General features: G+C 36.2%; 1 protein-coding gene across 1 annotated transcript; it reads right to left on the bottom strand.

The window, feature by feature from the left end:
- Positions 1-7,487: 7,487 nt before the first annotated feature.
- myb (v-myb avian myeloblastosis viral oncogene homolog) lies at positions 7,488-27,087 on the bottom strand. Its single transcript, XM_007257840.4, has 15 exons — positions 26,911-27,087; positions 23,871-23,988; positions 23,112-23,183; positions 21,956-22,048; positions 21,382-21,602; positions 20,058-20,280; positions 19,632-19,700; positions 18,896-19,000; positions 18,410-18,646; positions 14,447-14,568; positions 13,122-13,233; positions 12,816-12,932; positions 11,626-11,709; positions 11,334-11,438; positions 7,488-9,748 (listed from the first exon to the last, which is right to left on the bottom strand). Exons 1-15 carry the CDS (start codon positions 26,931-26,933, stop codon positions 9,632-9,634), a joined length of 1,818 nt encoding a protein of 605 aa, XP_007257902.3. The 5' UTR covers positions 26,934-27,087; the 3' UTR covers positions 7,488-9,631.
- Positions 27,088-27,817: the final 730 nt, after the last annotated feature.

The raw sequence follows: 27,817 nt of genomic DNA, 5'->3' as shown, positions 1-27,817 counted from the left end.
TAATGGCTTGTAATAATCCATCTTCCTCTTGATTATATTCCAAAGGATCTCAATTTGGTAAAATCAAAGAAACTCATCATTTTTAAGTGGTCTCTTCTTTTTTTTAATGAAATTCCATGTAAGTCAATAATAAAAATGTAACCAGTCAAAATGTAATGCATATATGAATATATGTGGTCCTAAAAATATGAGCTAAAGAATGCATTTAGTCACTGTAAGTTGCACTCATTTCTGACACAGATGTGCAAATGCACACACACACACACACACACACACACACACACTGCTTGTCTAGTCCCTGTAGAGAAGTACTGCCAATAGAATAGGACTATATAATCAACTGTGATTATTAGAAACGCTGGTCAGGAGCTCCAGTGCTGCTGTTGGTTTGGTGAATGTTAGGAGAATGTGATTATCTCTGATCACATCTGTTATCACCTGTGATTTGATTGTAGCAGTGAAATGAAGCTGCTAACAGTGTTTCTCTGGGTGGAGGATGATCAAAGGAGAAGGTTTAGCAGGTGCTGTAATTCGGGGCTGCTGATTGGATGGCTGTCTTAGTGATGTCATTCTGGTGATCGGAAAAGTTGTGTAGACCACGTTTCCAATGTCACGGCCTAGTGTTTATATTTAAGAATATATGGGGGTACATGTGTGTGTGTGTGAGTATGTATGTGTGTGTGTGTGAGTAAGTGTGTGAGTGTGTATGTATGTGTGTGTGTGTGTGTGTGTGAGTAAGTGTGTGAGTGTGTATGTATGTGTGTGTGTGTGTGTGTGTGTGAGTAAGTGTGTGAGTGTGTATGTATGTGTGTGTGTGTGTGTGTGTGTGTGAGTAAGTGTGTGAGTGTGTATGTATGTGTGTGTGTGTGTGTGTGTGTGTGTGAGTAGGGAACTCTTTGCACCTGTGTTTTTGTTTTTTGTGTCATGTTGGGTTGGTGATCTCAACCCCCTTCTCTCTCTCTCTCTCTCTCTCTCTCTCTTTCTCTTCTTTGTTTTCTCTCTGTTGTTATATTCTCTCCCTTTTTTCTTTACTTTTCTCTTAAATGTATCTTCTCTCCTTTATCTGTTTTTCTGATCTCTCATTTCTATTCTTTCACTCTTTTTAATTTCTCCTCCATGTTTCTTTCTTTCTTTCTTTCTTTCTTTCTTTCTTTCTTTCTTTCTTTCTTTCTTTCTTTCTTTCTTTCTTTCTTTCTTTCTTCTCTTTTTAATCTCTCTCAGACTCTTTCATTCTTTTTCATTCTTGTTTTCTACTCTTCTCCCTATTTGTTTCTTTAATGCCTTTTTTCCTCTCTTTCTTTTCTGTATTCCGTTCTTTCTCTTCCCTCTCTTTCTTTTCTGTTTTTTTTGCTCTTTCTCTTTCCTCTCTTTCTTTTGTCTTTCTTAACCCCTTTCTCTTCCTCTCTTTTAATCTTTTTTCTACTTATTTCTATTCATTTGTTTTTTCGTTTGTCTCACATTCTTTCTCCACTCCTCCACACTCTCTCTGTTTTTCTGCCCTCTTTTCTTCTCTCATTCTGTCTATTTTGTTTTTTAAAGCTCTGTGTTCTTTATTGTCTTTTCTCATGCTCTCTCACTCTTACCTTTTCTCTCTTTTCTTTTGTTCTACCTTTTCTCCTCTTTGTTTACTCTCTCATTTCATTTATTTATTTTTTTTTCTCTCTTTGTGCTTTTGCCTTTCTTGTCTGTTTTTAATCCCTCTTTTTTGCTTGTATTTTCCCACTTTTTCTCTCTCTCTCTCTCTTTCTTTTTTTCTTTTCTTTGGCTTTTCTTTACTCTCTTTTGTTTAAGTTCTTTTAGCAGATTTTCTTTCATTCTCTCTTTTTGTTTCTGTCTTTCTGCACTCGTCCATCTTTGCTATTTTCCCTCTCTGTATTTTTCTTATTCCATTACTATGTTTGTTTTTTACTTATAAATTTTCTTTTATTCTGTTGCTTTTTAAATCTTTATATGTGTTCTTTTTTCTGTTCTACTTTTACTCTGTTTTTCTCCTCTCTCTGTGTTTTATTCTTTTATGGTATTTCTCACTTTCTTCTCTTTCTTTACACTCTCTTCTTTCTCTCTCTTTTTTCTGCTTCTTGTCTACGCTCTCATTTGAATTCTTTCCTTCTTTCTTTGTCTCTTGCTCACTCTCTCTTTTCTCTTTGCCCTTGTCTTTCATCTGTTTTTCTGCTCTTTCTCTTTGCTTTTTTACTCTCTCTCTCTCTCTCTCTCTCAGACGGAGAGCAGGTGCATGGGGTTTGTGTTCTGAAAGTCTGCTTCTGTCTTTTCATTGACAGGCCTTTCCGTTTCTAACCCACAGCGCTGCACTCGTTCTCTCTCTGTTCTTTCGCACACTCGCTTTCTCATTAGCAGAGTTAACAGATGCTCTCACAAAAGCGCATCAGCTGAGACAGTAGCAGAGCTCTTCATAACACGGACTCTCTGTATCTCTCTCTCTTTCCTTCTCTCAATCCCTCTTTTTCCCTTTCTTTCTCTCTTCTACGGTCTTTTCAATCCCCTCCATGTGTGTTGTTCTTTCATTTGTGTAATCCTAATGCGCTTTGCTGTGCTGGCTGTTAGCCAAAATGACATAAAACACATCATAAAATAAAATCAAATTAAATTACCTTCAAACAGCTTTTTCTTTAGTGACACAATAGACTTATTTTTAAATCTTCTTTACACAATTCACACTCATTTTTTATATTACCTTTTAATGTTTAAAAATGAAAGTTGCAGGTCATTTACATTTGCATGTACATTTACATGTTAATTTTACAAAAAAATACAATGATCCAGAATTGCAAAAATCTTATTACATCTACCTACCTTCATTTACTTGTGACCCACATTGTAAACTTTTTATTTTTTAACTTTTAATGTTTGAACTCAAATAAATTAAGTCTTTTTCCTGTAAACTTTAATATTTCCAATCATTACTCAATTATTTCGAGTTAGGTGAACATTTTTGGCCACATAAACTGAGATCTTTGAGATAAATCAACTGATAAGAACTGAGTCCCCCTGTTTTTGACACCATCAGTGTGTAGTGATTCCCCCCAAATAACCTTAGCTAAACCTGTAGATCATATATTATGATTAACTGCCCAGTCTCTATGTTGTAGGCTGTAAGAACAAGCGTCATTTTCTGAGCTGCTAAATCTGTGCTGGCTGTGTCTTACACTGTTTACTCTATAGCAATTTCTTTCTTTTCTCTATTTGAGTATGTCAAATCTATCTATTTTACTTACATTGAATCAAAAGAAAAAATATATATGAGTCTATTTTATTCACATGGCGATAAAATTCATTGTATAATCTTTGTGCAAAGCAAATGATATTAGAAAAAAAATAAATTAAATTAACAATTTAGGTATAATAACTAAAAGTGTTAAGTGTTATTAATAAAGTTGTCATTAAACATTACTTACATCATTTGATGCAATGAATTGCTTAAGTAAATTCAACATATCCATGTTTACAGTGCATTTTAGAATTGCTATACATTTAAAGTATGAAAAGATTTGACTCATCAGTCAACTCTGACCTTATTTAACCTGTAAAACAGATAAAGGAAAAAAATGACATGTTTCTTCCTTTTTTCACCCTTCAGAAGGCAGACTAGATTCCATGTTGAAATTATTTTTAGATTTTAAGAAGATTTTAAATTATCATTTGTTTAAAATTAAAGAATTGAAATTAAATTTTTATCACAGACTCTGACAAATTGGAGAAAAAACATTTGGTTTATGCTTAATCTTGTATTAGATTTAGCAAAAGATTATTTGCGTATAATACTTTGTGTATAAATTCTACAGTATGCATCAGGTTTTATTAATAGTAAAAATGTTATGCTGTAGAATTAACATTATTATTCTAAATTTTGGTGTATATGTTGATATAATAAATGCATGTATAAATCCTGCACACATTCGACTCGTCCCGTGTTCCAGCGTGGGCTGGTGATCAGATGAGGCGTGGCGCTGTTAGATGCAGTGAGCAGATAAAGTTGACATGTGGTCAATAGGAGCTTTAGTGTTTTAGTGTGCAGGCTGTGGGGGTGGAGGGTGTACAGTGTGTGTGTGTGTATATTTGGAGTGTGAGTGAGTGTGTGAGTGTGTGTGTGGGTGGATGGATGTGGCAGTGTGAGGCGGGCAGGTGGCCACAGTGGGGGGATGTGAGAGAGCAGGACAGCTGTAAATTTAGGCCCAGGTCTGAGCCCGGCCTGCATCTCTCACAGCCACACAGGAAAAGACTTATCCTCCTGGGGCACACACACACACACACACACACACACACACACACACACACTCTCACACACACATACAACACACATTCGTTTTTATTCTCACCCACAAGCTAGCAAGTCTTACCCTAAAACATTTGGTACAGTAAAGCATTTACTACGTTGCCATTCTTTCCTCCATCATTTTTGGTAAATAAGAGTTTCAGGCATAGTTTTTGTTCCATTCTTCCTGCAAACACACACACACACACACACACAAAAAATGCAAAAATATGGGGTCATCAGGCAGGCCAGTCCATACACATATACTCCTCTTCCACATCTGTGTCTCTGTAATGTGTGCAGCATGTGGTTTTGCATTGTCTTGTAGACAGTTGCATGAAGAATCCTGGAAAAGATGTGTTATTCCAAGAGTGTTATTCTTAATGTATTTTTCTGCATTAAAGCCGCATCACAGTGGTGAACTGACACACCACTATACCATGGAATTGTTGCTGAAAACAGTCTGGATGTTTTTTTTTTGTTTTTTAGGGCCCTATTTTACTGATCTATAGGCGAGCCATCAAACATGCACCACGCAGCTTGATTTAGGGTGTATTAATATGTCTTTGCTATCGTAACAATGGGAAAAGTACACCTTGTGCAGAACATGCAAAAGGCAGGAACTAATTCTTTTGTTTATTTTTTTATTATTTCTTTTTTTTTAACCCTCCTGTTATATTACGGGTCAAATTGACCCATTTTAAAGTTTGAAGATCTAGAAAAAAATCTTAAAAGTAAAAAAACTTCTTCTGCTGGTCTTAATTAGTGTAATCAACATATAATATGAAAATCGTTCATGTCACACATTTGCAACCACTCCCTGTAAAAACTACAAAAACTACAACAAAATTGCAATGTTATGTTTTAATGTTATGTAAAACTACTGATTTAAATGTTAGTCTTTCAAAAGTAATAAAGTAGTGAAACATTATTATTTTTTTTTTAAACGAGTAAATTATCCTTATTGAACCCCTACCTGTTAGAGGTAAGAAACACCATTGCACTAAATATTGATAGAATAATTAGTAATGGAGTTAATAATTCAATATTCACACTGCCTGTTAGTTTTTTTAATTTCATATCATCTTTTGGATAATTAAACATGCACCGGGTCAAATGAACCCCGAAACACCACTGCTGTTCCTGACAAATAACCATAATAGGCCTTAATAACCTTAATATATATATTTATATATATTTTTTAAGAAATGCCAATCATCCCACTTATTCAACTGCTACTCAGCTGTGTATCCTTCATCACTAGTGACACCACAACACAAAGATGGTGAAGACTAGCACACACCTCCTCCGACACAGTTCTTTTCCAACGGTTGCTGATGCAGCATTGCTGAGTAGCATCACAGCGGACTCGGAGGAAAGTGCAGCGACTAGGTTCCAATACATCAGCTCACAGATGCCTGGCCAGGGCTCTGCCAGCTGATGACAAGCTGCATGACCAGGATTCGAACCAGCGATCTTAGTGTCAGTGCTTAGCCCGCTGGACCACTCTGCGGCCATGGGTGCGTTTTGGGCTAATGTGAAATGAACCAATCAACCTTTCACTTCCCATTACCTTTAAGATTCAGGTGAGCTCTGACTTTGGCAGATTGCTATTTTAATATTGCAGCGTTTTTGTGCTTTTCAGCAGAGGAAACTGACCTGCACATTTACATTGAAATTCCTCCATGATACTTTGAATGGATTAATGATATTATGGGCTGTAGAGAAAGAAATATGCAAATCTTTTAAAATATTTCTTTGAGGAACTTTTTTTAAACATTTTAATAATTTTCTCACACATTTGTTACAAACTGGAGATTCGATACCCATTATACTTACACGGATACTACATTTTGTACCAAATCATGACTACAATCGCCTGTTTAAAATTAGATAATAATTATTAGGACGTTACTAGGCCAAACTTCTAGGGTCTGATTCAGGGTTGTATATTAAACAGTATATCTCCATATATATTTAAGGGTGAAAGAAAATACCAATATAGTTTCCTATTGATTTTAAAAACACAATATGTATTTTGCATAAATAGTTAATAGTTAAATATTGGTGTCAAACAGTGTTTTATTTAGTGCTGTGTTTTTTATTGAGTTTTCTTAACCTTTGATTTAAACAATTCCAATATCTGGTCTTGCTTATTGTATCTCAATGAATTGATGTTGCCAATATTGTATGAAAACACACAAACTTACACACACCAAATATAGGAATGTGTTTGTGTGTTTCCCTCCATTCTAAGTCCGTAGGGACGCCATTTACTGTATACCACTGACACCTTGCCAAGTTTAAAAAAGCCACCGAAACACACACACACACACACACACTGATGTTATATTTAGTGCGCCCAAGAAAATACCTAATGTGTCTCTGCAGCTTTCTGACTCTACTGTGAGCTTCTTGCTCTGTGTCTGTGGAGAAGAGCAGAGGCTCTCAGTAGTTGTGTGTGATGAGGAAAATAACACAGAATAGCCTTAGAGGAATACAGTTACAGGTATTTGCATGCTCTTTAGTGCAGCCGCTGATAGAGTGTTTACAGGTCACTCTACACTGTGTTTATGGGCTCTTCCCATTCAAACCAGGTCTGCTGAACTGAGCTTTATCAGTCTACTCTCATCACTCTATCTGCTCTAGCTCCCAGGCTCGATTTGAATACTACAGGCACCCCCACACAGCTCACACTTCAACATGTGGACGTGTTTTCCACTGAATTTGTGTGTCCGTTGCTATTACTGTAACATTCATCACTAATCCCGTAATAATATATTGTATAATTCAAATGCGACTTTCAATTTCTACTCCAATCAGACATGAGACTCATTGTTATCCAATGTGGGTGAAAATGAATGCCTTCTATGATGTATTACTGGTTTAAACATACAAACGCTGTTAATCTAGGAATGCTAAATGACCGCACATACTCGGAAACATAATGGCACCCATGACCCTGTCTCGCTCCCACTCCCATAATATTGACTGAATTCAAGTTTCCTAGAAATCTAGCTCAACCTCACTTACAAGATAACACCTCGCAGCTTAAACAGGTGTATAAAGGGCGTTCTAATGCCATGTCTCTTGAAGTAATATTGCATAAATTGATACATTTTCATATTGCTATCCCATGACTTTTGGCATGTCACTGTACATTACACAAAATTTAATTAACAAAAATAAATAAATAAATAAATACAGACTGCAACAGCAAGTTTCAAAAAACACACTTTATTCACATGGCAGTTTAACAATAAAAAAATCGTATCAAAAAACGTGTAGAAAAAGGTTGACGTGTATAAAAAGTGTTCTTACTTTAAACTAATATAAAAAGGCAGCAAATAACCAAAACGTTACTGCTAAATGATTTCGATTGGCCACAACAGTCTTGGTATCAAAATTACATAACAATATCAAAAACAAGCCGACTAGTTAAAAAAAAAAATCAGTAATTTCAGTGTTTTTTTTAACTAGTAATACCATCAACACTCATAATTATAAAAACAAACAAACAAACAAAAACAAAGCAGTGTTATGAAATTAGGCGTAAAGAAATGTCTCATCAGATCAAAGGCTCTTTTTTGTCACTGAGGCCTTCGATTTGAAAACATGCTCGGTAAACATCTTTTGCTTCTTTTTTGTTTTGTAGCTTGGACACAAATCATAAAATCATGAAATCATAAAATCAACACTTTTTGTTCAGCTGAAATCTCCTCGCTTTGTTGATGTCAGGTTTGACATATAGTGCTAACAGGATGCTGTAAGGCTCGGTCCTGGGCTTTGACCACTCGACTCTGTTGAAATGGTAACACTAATAATAATGATAATGAAATGCTGGGTGTCTGAGAGTTGATAGTTTGATCGCCATGTGACAGTTCTTCAGATTTAAGGCCTGTTCACACCAAGTATGATTTTTCAGAAGAATTAATGTAGCTGATCTTTAACACCAAGTGCTCTCGCTGTAAACTAGGTAAGAATCTCTTTATAACTGTTATACATCTCCACTCTTTCCTTTTCTCTGCTCCCTGTCTGGTTTTGCTCCCACAGGGTATCAGCAGGTGTAGGGAAGCTAAACTAAGACTTGTGGAGCAGTTTCCCCCCCAGACAAGAATTAAGTCTAGTTTGTACTACAAAGCATGTTTAATGACGATTTCCTATTGAAAGGAAAATACAGTCTATGACTAGGCCTAAGACTTTTTTTAATATGACTCACTGTAATAAAATAATAAATGTAACTGAAAAAAAAAAGCCTTTTGGCGATATTAAAAATGCTGTTGTTTCCACTTTGTTCAGTCTGATGTTAAATCAGTAAACTAACTTGTGTAGTAAATTTGGAAACTGTGAAATGCAATGTGCATAAATAAAAATTCTGTAATATTATAATTCACAGAAAAATGAAAAACTCCTTAAAAATGGATTTAAGACATTTTAAGACATACAGTATTAGGGTCTTAATGTCTTTAGATCAATTAATTCATGCTAAATGCTTGTTTGATTAGTTTGTTCTGCGAGAGTAGCCTGATTTATCATATCTGTGCACAATCCGTCAGATACCATTAATATATGTGTCGTCATTTTAAAAACGTGACTCACTTTTTTCATCTATAAAACTCAGACTCAGTGTGAACAGGCCTTTAGTTCTAAACTTGGCAATATTGAACCGTGTGGCACTTCTACACAGTTCTGTTCACTACGCAAGTGCTTAAGGCTTGGTCAGGAATACGTACGTAAAACATCAGGCCTTTTAAAAGCCTTGTTTAGTCTACAAACGAACACTAAACATGGCTCTAAACATGTGATCTCAGTGGTGAGGCAGCACGGTTGGGCTACAGGGAATCAAATCACGGTAATGCTGGGAGGATAAACCCTCCTTAAACTGTTAACACACACTCAGTAGTCTAGACGTGAGCAGGGGGGCACGAAAATACTGGGGTCCAACACTTGCAAATGCGCCTGGCATAGTTAATTATTCTTAATACAAAATAATAAATTATTACAAATTGTTCTTTATATTAAAATCCATACAATTAGAGCCCTCATAGACAGTTCATTTCCCCATTTATAATACAAAATATATAATACAATATTAAAACCAGAAAAACAGGTAAAAAAAAAAAGGTAGAAAAACAATATTATAATAATTCTTTGGTTGGCTGAAATCCAACAGGTAAAAAGTACGGCCGAACTGAGGGCCGTGCAGTCTAATGAATGGCTTTGTGCCTCTCCCAAATCATGTACCACAATGACTCAACCCCACCTGAGGAGCGGCCATGGAGTGTTTTCTCTTTCCTCTCTTTTCTGAATGATTGTCTTCTTCTTTCCCTCTTTCTTTCTCTCTCTCTCTCCTCCTCTCTTCTACATGACGAGAGTGCGGGAGGAAAAGCTGTTGAGGTATTTGTGTGTCGGCTCAGACGGCAGGAGCTGGTCCTCAGATTTCCCACATAGCACCTGCTCCCATGTGCTCAGGTGCTGCTGTGAGGGGGCACAGAAAATAAGAAGGGGGGGAGGGGGGTGTAGAGAGATAAAGAGATGAATATGGTGCGTGTCGTATCACACAGTGCACAGTTTTATGAGTTTATGATCTAATACAACACCTGGAATCATTAAGTAAAATAAACAGATCCACAGCCCACGCTAAATTCCATTATACTTCCATTACACCTAAACTGTAAACGGACCGTGAATAAATAGCAGAAATTGTAGAAATTGAATTATTTCAGATCTCAGTATATTATAAATATAATATGGTACATCTAAAATGATTTATTAGCTTGAGCTGTACAGTGTGAGAAACGTTTATACTTATACTTATTTTACTTAATCTGCTGTAACTGTTAATCTGGTGTATATTTTATAGAACCACAGAGGAATTATTGATAGAATAAAAGACAACAGACTTTGATAGGAAAAATTAAATCTAAGAACTAAAGTGGAAACAATTAATACGATTTATTGATGGAAGCAAAACAGAAGGCCTGGAAACATCCCTTGATGGAAGGAAAAGTTATGCATATACTCTATTATAGTCTATGTTGCAAAGCTCATCGTCATTTCATCATTTCTATTTCTGCCTCATCATTTTTTAAATAAACAAAATTCTACATACTCTAACTATCTGATCTCTATTGCGAATCACTCTTGATGCTATACTTTTTGTGTATACACATTTTAGATTCTCTATACTTTATTGTGAATACTTATTATATAGGCTTAGTTTTAGTAGTTTGTACATCTTCCTCCATCTAGTTATCTGAAGATTTAGAGCAGGTCAACTGATTTCATCTCAATTAAAACAGAGATTCCTAATTATTGATCATATGTCACATGCATACATTCATGGGAATTGGGCTCAGATCAGGGGTGGGCAGATCTGGTTCTAGAGGGCTGTATTTTTGCACAGTTCAGTGCTTTTCTGCTCAGGCACACCTGATTCAACTTATCTCTTAAACTTAAAGGGGCATCAACCATTTTTTTAAGATGTTGTATCAACATTTTGGAGCAGCCTTACATATATTTTATAAAGTTGTTATTCAAATTCGAATGCTCTTAGAAATTTATGCTGTATTGTTATTTTGTCTTATTTGTTGCTGTCTACGCTAGGAGGCAGGCTATGCGGAGTCTATGTATATATGTCTATGTCATTATCAGTACAGTGATGGCGGCACCCAGAGCTACAAAGAAGCATTATGGGATGTTTTTTAATAAGCTTCTTGTGCACTTTTAAAGTTACTAATGCCTTGATTTAAGTGTCAGGGCTCTCCGGATTCTATCAAGGAGATGGTATAGCTACTTTGAGCTGGATAACGGCGTATAAAATGATTTAATTGGGCAAAATATGCCCTGATAAGGCTGTTGTACAGAGGGCTGAGCAAAAAGCACAAAATTACTGGATCTCAGAAAGCTGTGGGAGAACGGAGGGGGGCTATTCATCAAAGGTAAGTACTTTTAATCATGTTGTACTACACCAAAAGTCAATATTACACCGGAGTTCTCTTTTAATGTCTTGACTCTGGACCCCACTGCCCACACCTGGGCATTATTAGATTATCAGTAATACCTGTAGTGGGCTGCCCAAGGTCCTGCGGGGCATCTGTGGGACTTTATGACCATCCTCAGTCTTCTCCGCTCCAGGCAGCATCAGCACAGAGCTTGTCAACAGGTCCTGCAGGAAGACGGAACAACAGAGAGGCCAAATATTACACCACTATTACAAAACACACAGAAAGAGAGAAGAGAGAAACACAGAGAGAAAGAGAGAGAGAGAGAGAGAGAGAGGGGGAAGTCTGCTTCTGTATTTACAGCATCCATTGAAGTGGTGTTGAGTTGAACAGAGGTAAAAGGTCACTCACAGGCATATTGTGGGCGGGGCCACTTGAAGCGAACAGCTGAGTGTGGAGACTTTGCCCCTCCCATTGCAAGCATGTTGGCTCCGCCTACAAACACAATGCAACCATGTTATTACAGTTTATCCTCCTAAATAAAATTACAGGTATAAGCAGATTGACCACAATAACTACATATAACAACATAATTCAGCACAAATATTATAAAAGTAATTTTGAATAATATCAGTTAGGGGTGTGTCATATTGTATCATTCACTATATATATATATATATATATATATATATATATATATATATATCGTTACACGGTAATATCTTGATAATTTTAGCATTCTGTCCTAAAATAATTGTATTATATGCATGCAATAATTATTCTGAACTTATATTTTGGTTTACAAAATAGACAAGAGTATATACTTTCTGATTTTACTGTTTACTGTTTATATCTATTACAGCTCTGGAAAAATTAAGAGTTATATATGTTTGAGTAAAATGAACATTGTTGTTTTATTCTATAAACTACAGACAACATTTCTTCCAAATTCCAAATAAAAACATTGCCATTTAGAGCAGAAAATATTTGCAGAAATGAGAAATGGCTGAAATAACAAAATATATGCAGAGCTTTCAGACCTCAAATAATGCAAAGAAAACAAATTCATATTCATACAGTTTTATGAGATAAGAAATCAATATTTGGTGGAATAACCCTGATTTTTAATCACAGTTTTCATGCATCTTAGCATCATGTTTTCCTCCACCAGTCTTACACACTGCTTTTGGATAACTTTATGCTTTACACTCCTGGTGCAAAAATTCAAGAAGTTCAGTTTGGTTTGATGATTTGTGATCATCCATCTTCCTCTTGATTATATTCCAGAGAGTTTCCTTAAGTGATCTTTTATTTGTTTTTCAGAGCTGTATATAAAACATTTTCATTTTTGTGGCAATAGAATATTCTTTAAATTAATACAATGTTTTCGCCAATAATATAGTTAATTTAAAATATAAAATACCTTGAAATATTGTGATATTATTTTAGGGCCAGGTCGCTCACTCCTAATATCAATGATATTTAACATGCTACTAATTTTCAACTTTAGAAATACTAACATTTGTTATATTACATACATAAAAATAATAAATCCTATATTCTACTGAAAGAAATGTGAACTGTGTGATCTGTACACTAACCTCCTGTTTGATGTTCTTGATGGGGGGCTCGTCGAGATGTGCCCCCCCAACGCTGACCTCACACTCCTGCGGCTCCTGCTTAATGCCAACTGCTGCCTCCACAGGAGGGCTGTGGGCCTAAACACAACAGATACACACATACACATAAATACATTAGTCTTTTATACAAAGCAAAACATTTAAACAATAAATAAATTCAAGTCTAATACAAAAGAATCTGACTTCTTAATATATTTAACTTATTTAGTTAATATATTACTCAATTTATACACTAATTCACACAAAAACACTCCCACAAAGCCTCACCCTCTTTAGTGGTCCATATTTGGTGTCCTGCATGGTCAGCCCTGTTTTGAATGGAGTCGGAGTGCGAGGGGAACACTCCATTATGGAACGCCTCAGTGTTGGTGTCCTGAACCTGAAGAAGAGATGATTTAAAACCTAGATTAGTCCATCATGTGATGCATTGAATTTTATGTGCTTAAAATGTGAATTTTTTCTTGAACCTTTTTTTCTTTACAGTGTCAGAATTTTATGATGAATGGACTAATATAAATACTACAAAATTACTTAGAAAAAAATATGTACTATTGAAAGTTAAGAATGTTTTTTTCCACCTCCCATAAATTTGAAATTTTGCAGAATTCTAACAGCAGTAATACAATAAATGAGGAAATTTAAAGCTGCCTTTTTAATGTTTTAAATTTGGCTAGCATGAAATCCTATAAATTGATTAACATCTTAGAGCTTGGCTTTACTTAAAAGTATCATTTTGTTTAGCCACGACTGATATAATTTCTCTATTTTTCTTTGTTTAGTAAAACACTTTGATCTGCCGCTGAGTATAAATGATGCTGTACATATAAACAAGCCTTGCTCTGCCTTGTGTAAGCGATTGAAACACTCTTTAATGCAAGATACAAGTAACGTCTCTTTGATGGTTCTTTACCAAATAGTTGTGAAAGGGTTCTGTCTGACACCAAACACTGTCTGACACACATACAGCTCAGTACAGTACAGATACTGCAGGCATGTGTGTTATTTCAGTCAATTCCACTGATATAATGATACAATTGTAGCATAATAATGTACTAATAATAGGGCAACTAAATGTAATAAGGGTACATTATTAACAGTACTTAAAACAGAATATCTAAACTTATTATTAACTTATATTAGTTAAGACATGTTTGCTAATCATTACCCAATGTATTATTATTTACAAAATTCTTAAGCATTAAATTAGTTATTAGTCATGTCGTGAGTACTGTTATTTGTGACTCTTATTTTGTAAAATGCTGCCAAAATGATTAAATGTTCTAAAATAACAGAAGCAAATAATGCTCAAACACACTAGATTATATATTTACTCAGGACATATCAGCCTTTTTTTTTTTTTTTTTTTTTTTTTTACAAATAAACATCTTCTGGGCATTTAAAGGCCATTTAAATACCACATGCAGCTGTTTCTACCATTCTAAAAGAAATAATTTAAATTACAGAAATCCTGTTGACTTTTTGAAATTGAAAAACTAATTGAAAAAATAATCATCAGTTTAGTCGAGCACTAAAATAATCACCAATAGCAGCCCTACATTATTAGTGCTTAACTATCAAAAAGCAGCTCTTACATGTCATTCTCTTTCTGAGAGTGCAGAGCGAGGTCCAGCTGCAGGGGCTTCTGGGGACACACTGAGGAGGGCGAGACACGGAGACTCTGGCTGTCTGAATCTGGACTTGATGCATTCAGGAACTACAAGAGAGAAAGAGAGAGAGAGAGAGAGAGAGAGAGAAAGAGAGAGAAAGAGAGAGAAAGAACAAACAACTGTCAGACTCATGACACATTACACGTGCTAAAGTGTGTGAAGGAACACAGAAGATGCATCTGTGCTGCAGAAAGGGAGCATGCATGTTGTGAGAGCTGGGAAAGAAGATGTGAAAAAGGCAGTTTTCTAATTTCCCTGTTTCTTATCGGAATATGAAACCCTAAGCGTTATCTCACACCAGGTCATAATAAAGCTTTTTATGCATTATGTAACTCTGAATGTAACTCAGAGGAACAGCCAAATGCCAGAGAGAAGCGCTTGGACGTTGTGTCAATATTTGCTGTACAGAAAACTACTGGGGAATACACAGCTACATCAATATATACAATCATTAGGGGGAATTTTACTGTTACACAGCTGAGAAAGTCACAGGATGCACAAATCTCCAGGAGTTTACTGATAAAACTGCTGAAACTGCTGCGTTCAGTTTCGGAAGTACACTGGAGGACTTGGATGGCATGTGAAATGGAATTTCAGCTATTTTAATACCAACATATTGGTGTCAGAGCACAGCTGGAAATAAAACCTTTATAACTGCTGGATCAAGATGGATAATTGATTTCTAAGAGTTTTAAGATGCATGATCTATCAGTAGTGATGTTGATGTGTCATACTGTCTAATAGGTAAAAGATAGAGGATATGGTAAAAATATAATTTCACAATATTTAAAGATTTCTTTAAGACACACTTGTATAGAAAGTATATAAAATGACTAAATACACTTTGTAATTAAATGGTATTTCAGTCAATTGGTTAGAGCTCTTTAAACACTGATTATATCCACAATATTCTTATAAAAGCATAATAATTTAGTTTATTATTATTATTAATAATAATAATAATAATAACAATAATAATTATTGTTATTATTATTATTAATAATTATTAATAATAGCTAACAATTAATAATAGTTTATTGTAATGCTATAAAACATTGTTATGTGTCCCACCCCTACTCATACTAAAAGGCAGATCATATGAGAGCTGCACATTATATCGTTTTAGCATCATCATTGCAATGTGAGCATGAGTAACAGTTACCTAGTCAGACTGTTCTATTTTTTCCGTGACTAATCTAAAAGAAGCTGATTACACCAACCCAATATAATTTCAATTTTATTTGAGTTCATTATTATTATTATTATTATTATTATTATTATTATGTAAAAATCCTGTATTTTTATATTGCAATACATACTGCCAAAAAACACTACTGCAATGTAATTTTTTCCCAGTTTAGTATTATTATTAATGCTAATATTAATGATGCTGTGATGCCTCCTACAATGCTAATGAAGGTTTTTTAAGCATTAATATGCGCATACTTGACATACCAAGACCTTTAAGGTACAGAGAAGAGATGAGGTGATAGTAATGAGTAATACAGGGAAGATCAATGATTGGTGGAGATTTTTTCAGTGATAAATTAGTCCTAGTCTAAAGTGATTAGTGTAGTGTATAAGAGTTCACACAATCAAAGCTGTTTATGCTACTCGATTAGTGAGAAACTAACAGGGACGATCGTTTTAGAATTACTACTGATTAAGGGTGTAACGATTTCAATATACTTTCAAAAAACAGTACATCCGAACAAATCCATTTTTTTCTTTATCACCAAAAAGGACATCTCATTATTAGTTTGGACAACTAAGTATAGTTAAATGACTTTTTTGCAAAATATCTCAATTAGAAATGAATAAGGAGTTTATACATAAAGCTCTGTAGAATCAACATATTTTTTGAACACATCAAAATACCAAATAAAATCAAATTAATTCAAACTCCAATAAAATATGAGCATCGTTACACCCCTACTACTACAGATTATGGATTTTTTGACTCAGGGATCTCTATGAAGGTACCTGAGAGGGAGAAAACGTCAGGTTGCTCGTGAGAGAGCGTTTGGGCGTGGAGCAAATGAATGACACAAAGCCGCTGTCTTCGCCGCGGGCAGGTGACATGCAGCTGTTGGGTTCTTCACCAGCTGCAGCCTTATGCATTTTAGACAAGCTTCTATCAGCAAGCCTGCTGGCCCACGCTGCCTCGTTCTGAGGAGACCAGGTCATGCGGTTATGCACAGGAGCAACACTTAATGTCATGATGCTGCTGATTCACAAACATATCTTAGAGTCTGTGGGAGTTTCTGAAAGCTAGCAGGCTATGCTGATTTACGTAGATTATGTTTTATACTGTATGAAGGGGAGTTCAGTCTCATCCATCAGCAAGTGCATGTGTGGCTGTTTTGATTTCAACTAAGAAGAAAGATGCCTGATTGAACATGTTTTAGCCATCATTGGCCCATCATACATGTTCCACCCACAAATGCCTTCTTTCCTAATCAGTGTTTTAATGCAGTTTGACAGGTTTTAAATAATGCTGGTAGTAATTCTGATGGCTGGAGTTTATTTTAGATTCAGGAGATTAATTAGTGTGAATAATCACTTTAGTTTACTAAGTGTGTAAGAAAATATTGATAAATTGAAGTATTGCAATGTTATATTTTGCAATACTGTATACAATTTTAGTATTAGTTTAAATGCAAAGATTGGTGTTGTGTTTGAACCCTGAGCACTAGGTAGCATGACTGTACTCATTACTGTGTCATTAGATCTTACAGTTTTGATTATATAAAAAGTACTTTTCTTTTATACGATTGTATAAACATGTAGAAAATGTATCGTCTTGTTTACAGAATCACAGTATATTGAATTGTAACCCCTGTATTGTGATAGGAATCATATCACCAGGCCTTTGCCAATACACATCCATAATATTTAAAAAATTGCAACTGTTGGCAAAAATTAGGGACCTAAATATTTAGCTGAAACTGGCAAAAACAAAACTTTTTAGTGTTCACCCAAATTAAGTGAAAAACTTATATTTTGTCCAGAACAATTAAGTTTTGTTTGTTTAATTATAGTTTATTTTTACATCATAGTTTTTTGAAACTGTGATTTCTTCAAAAAGGAAGACAAACATTTATTAAGTTTTTTTTATGTAGGAAATGAAAAATTTAAGAATGCCTGCAAAAGAAAAACATGTTCAGTATTCAGCCCATTTGTAAGCTGTAAAAGGAGTAGGTAAACTGAATAATTAATAGCAAAATATACCAAACAATGTTTTTTGTGATGAAGTGATCAAATTGCAACCAACTATGACGTTCTGGGTTTAATTAATGTTTTTAAATTGTAGGGTTAATCCACTATAATTAATATAAATATAGTAGGTCTTAAATGAATCAGATAAACGTTGACACACAATCTTATTATAACAATAAAATGTGTGTGTCAGATCCTGAGAGCTCTGTTGTGTAGGTCTAAATTACTGAATTAACTCGGAGCTGATGTATTTTCTCCATCAATAAACTGAAACGCAAAGATTTGTAGACCAAATTTCCGTGACTTTTCCAAAACTCTTTTGGGTGTTTTTGTAATTTCCAAAACTGATCGAGCCCTGCAAATTCGACTTTTTTGTAGGTCTTTCAAAACCGTACGAACCCTGTGTAATTGTGTTTTTTTTTTATGTCAAAATGAATGAAAACCTGCTAAAGATGTGTTTGTGTGTTTGTTATTGTGTATTCTCTATTTGTTTTTTGCCAACATTTTTAATTTTGATGAATTTTTAAATTCATTTGTGAGCTGTAATGAGGGCAGGTCAACTAAAACTTGTGCTTCTGTTTGACTGGAATGAAAACATGTAACCACACTGTCCCTGGATCAGGATGAGACGGATTCTCTTCATATATCCGGGTTGTAAATCTTTCTTACCGAGTCGATGGCCTCCATGAACTCGGGCAGGACCGCCAGGACTCCGCTGCTCCCTGCGCTGCTGCTGCTCGTGCTGCTGCTGCTGCTACTGCTGTTGGGGCTGCTGGTGTTGCCATGAGCGCTCTCCTCAGGTAGGCAGCCCTGCTCCATGGGCGGGGCTGGAACTGACACGGCCACGCCCATCGAGGAGTCAGTCAAAGAGCCCCGACCCCACCCGTAACTGGTGACCATGGAGATCTGTGAGAAAGGGAGAGTGAGAGAGAGTGAGATGGAGGAAGAAAAGCATGAGAAGGGGAACTTGACTAGTTGAATGATGTACATGGTGGGGAGGGGGGGTCTGTGTTGCACAAGGACTTAAACAGAGCTTGTGGTGTGATAAGAGTATATTGCATCACTTTGCCAAGCAGTTAGAATGTGAAATAGACCCCCAGATGCTTCCTCCAATTAATCACAAACACACACACACACAGAGACACACACACTCACGGGTAGTGCTTGTTTTCCCTTCAGTTCATTCTCTGTCGACATCAGAATCATCTCAATCTCCTTCACTCTCTTCTCTTTCTCTGGGTCCTCTTCATTATAGTGTTTCTGAAACATGAACACAAAAACAAAGACAAAGCATGTTGAGAAACATCTCCAATACTCTCACTATAATCACAACATTCACAAACGTGTTACAGGAGAAGATCCTTAACTGCATGTTTATAAAGGAAATTGCTCTATAATAGCTCTATATAATGCAAAACAAATAAATGCTTAACTATGTTTTATTCTGTTTTACAAATCAAATAAATATTTCAGTAAAATATCATCTGCTTATCTATATAGAATTATAACTGATTATTACTGTTATTTACCTTTTGATATAATGTGAATTTAGCAGTTGTTGATTATACTGTGTCAAAATTCCATGAGTATAGTTTTAGGCCAATAGAGATGCTCTAAAATAATTTGAATTTTTACATGGATGTCTACTGAAAGTTAAGAATGCCATTTAGGAGATATTTTTTTTTGTTATGTTTTCAATTCATTGCTTTTTTACAAAAAGCAGAAATCAAATAAACTTTATCGGATAAGTAAAAAAAACTAACAGAAGCCAAATGATTTTTTATTTTTCTCTTCCTCAATCAGTGAAATTTCCATAAATATAAGGAAAGCTTAATATTCTGCTTTAAATTAGAGTTAAACTGTATTAAATCCAACATGGCAACATGGTTACCTGTATAGCTGCAGTGCCATGCTGAGGGATGTTAAATATATTCAGCTGTAGACCCAACGGAAACGGAACCTGAGGAGACAATCACAGATTATGAGCTCCACACAGATCTGTAATTTAAATAAACGTGGATTTAACGTATATCAGCATTTGTTAAGATGTTAAAAAAGCAAGTTCAGTGAGAAACCATAGTACAAATGTAATGCTATTTATTTGAATCAGCATATAAACATAAAAGCTATGTAAGTAATCTAGAAGAGATCTAGAAGAGCAAATGACAAGTATTCAAACTCAGGAGGTGCATCACTTTTTCCAGTGTGCATTCTTCAGAGGAAGTGTACGTGTTAACACACTGCATATGTTTGTCACTGAGATGCTGGTGATGTAAACAGTGTATAAATGAAGGCACTGTAAATGTGTATCTCTTACCCTCTGTGGGTCAGAAATGTAGAAGGGGTACTGGTTAGTGATGGGGCTGGTGGACATGGAGCTGCTGGTTGGAGTGTGGCTGTAGCTGAGCAGGTGGGTGGGTTTGGTGTAGCTGCTGCTTATGGGGGTGGGGCTGACTTTAGCGCTGAGCTGCAGGTAGCCCTCCTGCTCCACTTTACGACGCATTGTAGAGTTCCAGTGGTTCTTTATGGCATTATCAGTTCTATAAAAGATATGATGGTTAAAGGGCATCCATATAAACAACCATCCAAAGAACATTCATGCTAATAACACCAGACCTGAATTTATTTAAAATATTTACATGACTTCCATCTGAAAAAATGAAAAAAAAAAAAAAAAATAAAAATACTATTGGTGTTACTTAAAACCTTTTTTTGCTATTGTTATTCTTTATATTGCATTCAAGCTTCAAATTAATTGGATGAATAGAAATGCTTCAAAATGACTTCGGACATTGACTTGAATGTTAAGATTTTTTTTTTACTTTCTCCTGTAAATTTACCTGTAATAATTTGGAAGATACAAAGTTTTTGCATTAAAAGCAAAAAAACAAAAACAAAAACAAAAAACGAACATCACACTGCCTTACTGTGTTGACATATAGTTTTTTTATCAGTGCAATAAATACTTAAATAAATCAATCAATAAATCAATTCTTCATATGTGTCAAGTTGATGCACATGATTAGGTTATTAAACCGATTACATCATCACATTTCATCTTGTTGTTGCATTTAATTTACTGATATGTAGCTGCTTTTATTTAAAAAATAAAAATACTGTCACTATGATGTGCATTTTTTTTTTTTTTACTTTTGACCCAATTTAAATCTAATTGTCATGAATGATCATTGTATATGCACAAATTAACCAATAGAAATTCTTCAGAATGGCTTAGAATAAACCTTTGACTTTTACATTGACTTGTAAGTTAATAAACTTTTTTTGTTTTCCTATAAAATTGCCAATTTGGAGATATATGGTTTTCGCTTAAAATATTTGGAAATTCATGTGTTTTCAATTTATAAAATTTTTTGTTGCAGGGAATTCATTTCAATACATAATTTATAGGCAGCTGCACAGAAAATTTGTTAATTTTTCATATGCATCAATTGGATGCACATGTGTGAGATAGATTACATCTTAATATTTCATTTAATTTCACGTGTTGATGTAATTTATTTTACTGATATGCAACAGTGTTTATTTGAATGATTTGATATGAACTCAAAGTGGCATTTTTTCACTCTACTTCCTGTTGATTTCAGATTAGGTGTGACATTCTGTGGAAGTTCTGCTCTAACCTGCCCGGCAGCAGTTTGGCGATTTCAGCCCAGCGGTTCCCGAGTTTCTCGTGTGCCTGGTAGATGATGCGGTCCTCTTCCTCCGTCCAGGACGTCTTTTTCACCTCAGGGTTCAGGTGGTTGTGCCAGCGCTCGCGACACTGCTTCCCAATACGGCCCTTTAAGTGCTTTGCGATCACTGACCATCGTTTGGGACCGTACTTCTGCACCAGCTCGATGACCTGAGATACGGAGGGAGTGAACACAGGCGGGGAAATTGAGAGAGGGAAGGAGGGAAGGAGGCAAGAGGGGGCCACTGGCGGCCAACTCAAACACAGAGAAGGGGAACCTAACATTGCGCAAGAGTGTTAAGGTTGCACACAGATAGTGGTATTTGGCTAAATATCTTTAATATCCACCTGCCGATGACTGGCAGCACCGGCAGCAGGCCATAAAGATGGTGATACAGAGTGAGACACCTGCTCGGTAAAGTTAATCATTACAGTGCTCGGCTCCCCTCAGCTGCTGACGTTGGGAAAGGCTAAAAATGAGATGTGCTGAAATTACATTTGTGTGGATCAGAAACTGCACATACCCTCTGGTCCTCCTCTTTGGTCCAGGGTCCTTTAATGAGTTCAGGGTTGAGGACTTTCTGCCAGCGGTGCTGACACTGAACATCCGTGCGATTCTGCAACAAACACACACCCACACACACAACTGTTAGAAAAACTGAAGGCACATGGTGTTTGTGAGCATTAAAGAGATATCTAAAAAACATCCTGTTTAATTATCATGAGATTAATACACAAGATATTAACCATTTTCTGCTGTGTTCTATTTGGAACATATTAATTATTATATGGGGCAATTTTGAACTCACTGACCAGAAACAATGAGTGTTTAAATACATAAAACATCACATTAACTCAAATATATATAAATATACTATTTTGTGAACTAAGGATGGGCAATATGGCACAATATACTTCTTAATATTGGTTGATACAATATAATTTTGATATTGACGTGAACATTGTAAAGACATCTGTACCTCCACCCCTGTGAAAACATCAGTCAATGACAGATGTGTTTAAAAACCATATCACTGTGATTTAAACATTTTAGATCAATCTATATTTGGATGCTGAATTATTATCCAGTGGACATTTGATGTCCCTTGAAATTTTTGTATTTTTTTAAGTTTTCGCCTAGTCTTTTTTATGTTCTTTAAGGAGAGACAAAAGTGGTTCTTCTATGGCATCTAAAGGTACCAGGATGTAACACACAGTGTCTCTGTTGCTTCTGAGAGCTTGACATTGTTTGTAATGGTCTAAGAAAGCCGAGGTGGCCCAGGTGTGTGGAATCCCCTCTCAGTGTTTCAGAAATGAAACATCTCCACTTTCTGATTCTCCCTCACTGTGATTTACACAGTGCTGATCTATTTCTAAAACAAAACAAGCTGTCACGCTGTGCCCACTGTGTGTGTGTGGTGAGTGTGTTCAGCAGGTGCATGGCGGATTCTGAGACAATACAGCTCTACCCCACCCCACCCCACCCCACCCCCCTGCTCTGTCCCAAACTGAACCAGCCTATAAGGGATGCCCAGATATGCAAAGTGTACTATGAACCAGCACATCTATCCTACCTGATCCTTCTAGCCATTCACATGCAAATACTCATATCTAATACACCACACCTAGCTTAACCCTTTCAGTCCCAGATCTCTCTCACACACACAAACACACACATACCGGCAGGAAGCTGGCAATGACTTTCCAGTCTTCTGAACCATGATGTTCCACCAGTCTCTTCAGTTTCTCGTCCTATGGAGGACAAACAGAACATTTTTAAAAGAGCAACAGAAATATAAACAAACAGTATGGAAATATGTAGATTGATCAGTGGAACACAATGGAAAATCACATCACATAACATCCTAGTTGAAATCATATATATATTTACACACACTACTCCATTACATTCAGCTTTATTGCCTCTGCAGTTTTGCTATTAATTTTAATACACTAATAAACCAAACAGTAAACCAGCACAAAATTTGTTTTGTGAATTTTTGTGGTGTTTTGAGGGGAAGATAAAGCCAGTTAAGTCCCACGCATATTATTCTGTCATTAATCATCTTAAGCTGCATTCATCAGTAAACATTATGAATTACCCTGCGCCTACTACAAAACTAATATTTGTGTAGTAGTTACAACAGTGAGAAATTTATGACTGGGCCCACATGCTGTTGACAAAAGGTTTAATGATTTAAATATTTGTGTGTGTGTTAAATATGCGTTTTCCTGTTATTACTTTATTCATTTGCAGCCACTTGACACATCATTTGAATCATCCAAGTTCTAAAGACACTTCAGGTTGGTCTCATGGACAGGGTTCAAATGTAGGCCTAGACTGTGCAGCATTATGGACTGTGTAGTCCAAAAACCTCTGGAAAGTACTTTATATACATATATACAATACATACATACTCTTACAGTGCTTCTGCTTACCTCTTCACGTGTCCAGCGTGTTTTGCCTAAGTGCCGTTTTCCTGTCTTGGCCGAAGGGGCATCATAGTCATGTTCATAACTCTCCACATCGTCATCTTCTTCATCGCTGCTGTAAACACTGAAAAAGACAAGGGAAAGGATAATTAAGGGAGTGAGTGAGTGAGGAAGAGACAATACGGAGAAGGAGGGGGTAACAAGGGGCAGTGAAAGTAAGTGGGAAAAGGGGCAAATGAGGGGAGGGGAGGGCACAGAAAGAGAGAGTTAAAAAAGGGAAAGTGAAGAAAAGGAGGGGACTATGTTCAGTGTAATTAGTAAAAATGGCACAGATCTTTTTCTAATTTGTCTATATGTACACTTACATCCTTAATGAACATCTAAAAGTGCTTGTTTAAAACGCTTTGTTTTCTCAGAAAGGACACAGCACATGGACAACAATAGCTTGAGGGAGAGAGCGTGAACGTGCCTGACGGATGTTGGTATATTAAATCCAGCCCTGTCCCTTCATAGCATCATGTATAATAGAAAAATTAAGCGATAACAGTCAAAACAAAACCAGAAGTGGCTGAACCTGTACTGCCAGCAGGCTGAGAGAAACCTGTTCTGATGTTTTTGGTTTCCACAGATACGCTAAGTGTGAACACGGACTGAGAGTGTTTCCTCACCGCAGCGTGTTCAGACCTGTGCAGGTACTCTACAAAACTCACCTGGCCAGCTTTCAGCCAATTAGAATAATGCACAGCTTACGTGGAAGACGGAGCTGCCCTGGCCTTTGTGTCAGTGTTGTGTATATATACTGTATGTGTGTGTGTGTGAGCCTTGTGTTTATTATAACTACTTGGTGAACTGATCTACAGATAAGAAAATAGGAGCAGGACAATAGCCCCCTTTCTTCATGATGTTCACCCTATTTTTGGTTAACCTTTTGAACCCTAGGTTTGTTATTCTGTTATTAAACAGAATTCTTATTAAATTCAGAAACTTTTAAATTTGCAATTCATAATGTGGGGACAGTTTAGGCCCACAGGGCTTAATTTTAGGGTCTACTACATTGATGTAATTTATGACAGTATTGCTGCTATGAGGGAGAAGGCATGCTATCTTATGTCTTATCATATAATATATAGACAAGCTCACTCATTTTTCTGACCTCCACATTGTGTTTTCTTAAAAAAAAAAAAAAAAAAAAAAAAATATATATATATATATATATATATATATATATATATATATATATATATTTACATAAATGAGCCATGTGTAAACTTTTATTCCACTTGCAGTTTGTAAATATTCCCACTATTTAAAAGATTTCAGCTCTTCAACAGTGTGTAACTACATGTATTATATCAGTGGCATAAAATAGACTTTTAAAATCACAATACTCTTTTTTTTTACTCCAAATAGTTCTGACACAATATATCGTCCAAACAAACGTACACACACACACACACACGCGCGCAGCTTTGTCCTGCTAAGCTGCAGCACATCCTACCAGCACGGTGGTGGTGTTGGTGGTGGCTCGTGCACGGTGTCACTCGAGTCCATCACCCCGCGTGCGCTCGGCGTGCCGCGTTCCTTTGGCGGTTGGTTTAAAATGTGAAAGTTTAAATTTAAATTCTCGCTGCATTCTAAACCGTTACAGCTTTTTAAAAAATGTTAAACGTTTATTTTGTTCTGTTAACGAACGTAAATGTTATATATTAACGTTTTTAGCGTTACTTTCATTAAAGTGCAAGGTAACGTTAAGTTTGCAAGGTTATGCTTAAGTTTTAAAGCGATTTAAAGCATTACCAAGACTAAAATGAGACTAAAGATATGCTATTTCAGGTGACAATCGCAATTAAAGTGGAAAAACGTGCTTCTAAAATAGATTAAACAACAGGCAACACGTCTTCACTGCTTCAAATAAGTGTTAAATCATCACTTTCAGAGTCAAATTAAGCTACCGTTGGCTAATATGGTGAGTATTAGATAAAATGTTAACCTACATACATGGTGTTGATTTAGCATTAACATTTAACTAACGCTAAATGTTCTGGAATCCAACAAGTTAGTTAGCTACCTCATAGGCATAGCTTTCTTACCACAAGTCGTAACGCTCGTATTAATAGCTACCCAGATAGCAAAAAATGTTGAATCAATGTTCTAATGCAATGAAAAAAACGTTAGTCAACGTTAGTCTCCAAAGTCAGAATTTTATAATAATAATTATTAATATTTATGAGGAGCACCTGTTACCTTAAAGCACTGTACTGTGAGTGTACTGTAGTAGTTAGTTAGGTAGAGCCAAAACCCTTTAAAACCTTTAAATGAACGTTGCTTTAATGTCAGAAATTCCAAACATGAACATTAGCTAACTATGCCTATGTTAAATAAATATATATATTTTTTTCAATTTTTCCATCATCTAGCTAGCCATCTTAAAAATGTAGCTAGATAGGAAGGTTAATGCAACCAAAAAACGTAAACTAAACTAACGTTTACTCAACGTTCTCAATGCTAACTATCTATCAGGTGTATGAACGGACTCCACAGTATGGGAACTGACGTATAACCATCGTTATCCTCACGTGCATAGAAAGAGAGAGAAGAGAGAGCAAGGTTTACAGAATAGGCACGAGAAACTGAACGATGGCATGAATGAATGGCAGTGCGGGGGTCCGCAGCGCACGCGCCACGCCGGCCACTACAGCTCGCGCTAGCTAATCCACCTGTTACCAGCCAGCCCTCAACGCGCGAGCTGTCGAGCGCTCGAGCTCAGAGCCATGTGCCGCCGTGCACGAGCCGTTAGAGCTGCACTATTAACTAAGTTAGAAACTAACTATAAAACAGGCGAAAACGACAAACAAAGTTTTAGCAAAAGCTGAAATTAGAGTGGGTAAGAGACATAGAAACACACATAAAAAGATACAGAGAGAGAGAGAGGGGGGAAATGTAAAGAGTGTAACGCTAGCTTAATAATATCAATCGTTACTCATGCACGGTAACTGTAAGCAACTAAAAAAGCTGCGGTAACGTTAATTAACCCGGTTGCCGTTACCTGTGTCTCTTGAGCCTCGACATCCCGCTGCTCCGTGGAAGGTGGAGTGTGTGTGAGTGTGTGAGAGTGTGTGTGCTCTGCGCCTATAAGCTCCCAGAGGCTCCGCTTAGAGAAGGAAGTAGGCTGACATTAAGTTCACTACAAGCAGAGTGTAAACACACACACACTCACACGCGCGCGCGCACGCACACTCTAACATGCATGCATCAGACAAAAGCTGAGTTCCCTCCCGCTTAATTTGGCGCCTCTGGGCCGCGCATGCGCACGGAGGTTCCTGACGCACTCCTGTCACCCAGAGCGCCATTTAGCCCTCAGCTCGCGCTAAACTTTGTCTCTATTGTTTTTAAGCCTCTTTCGTTGATTTTCTGAGGTAAACCAGGGGTGAAAAGGGATATTTGATACGAAACAGTGTGTGTTCTGCAAATGTGGACTAGATATGCCAGCTTTTAAACACACGTGTCCCTGTTCTCAATAGCAACCGATTATATTATAACTAATGCACATAGTATTCACATTCATTACTCTGTAGGTAGAAGTATAGATATAAGGGTTTTAACATAAATACTTATGCAGTATCAATTCAAGCTTTTTGCTAATAAAGAAAAAGTGTAAAAATGCTGGTTTCAAAGCTACTTAAAGTATAATAGTAAAAGTAATGTACCAAAAAATTAAGTGCATTAAGGACAAAAGCTTAGGCCACACCACAAGGCCAGCAATTATCAACTGGTGGGACAGGATTTGTAAAAAAAAATACATGCTTTTTAAAAAATAATTAATGCTCATCTGATTTTTTTTCGTCTTCTATATTGGGGAAAAATGAAGGCAAATGATTAGGCAAATATCTAGTTTTGTGGCCTTATTTATTTTGTGCAGATCTGATATTTAATTTTATTGTAGTAACTTTTAT

The sequence above is a fragment of the Astyanax mexicanus genome, chromosome 13, assembly GCF_023375975.1.
Source record: "Astyanax mexicanus isolate ESR-SI-001 chromosome 13, AstMex3_surface, whole genome shotgun sequence".
NCBI lineage: Eukaryota > Metazoa > Chordata > Actinopteri > Characiformes > Acestrorhamphidae > Astyanax > Astyanax mexicanus.
Note: the sequence above shows the minus strand (reverse complement) of the source record. Positions and strands in the feature narration are given on the sequence as shown.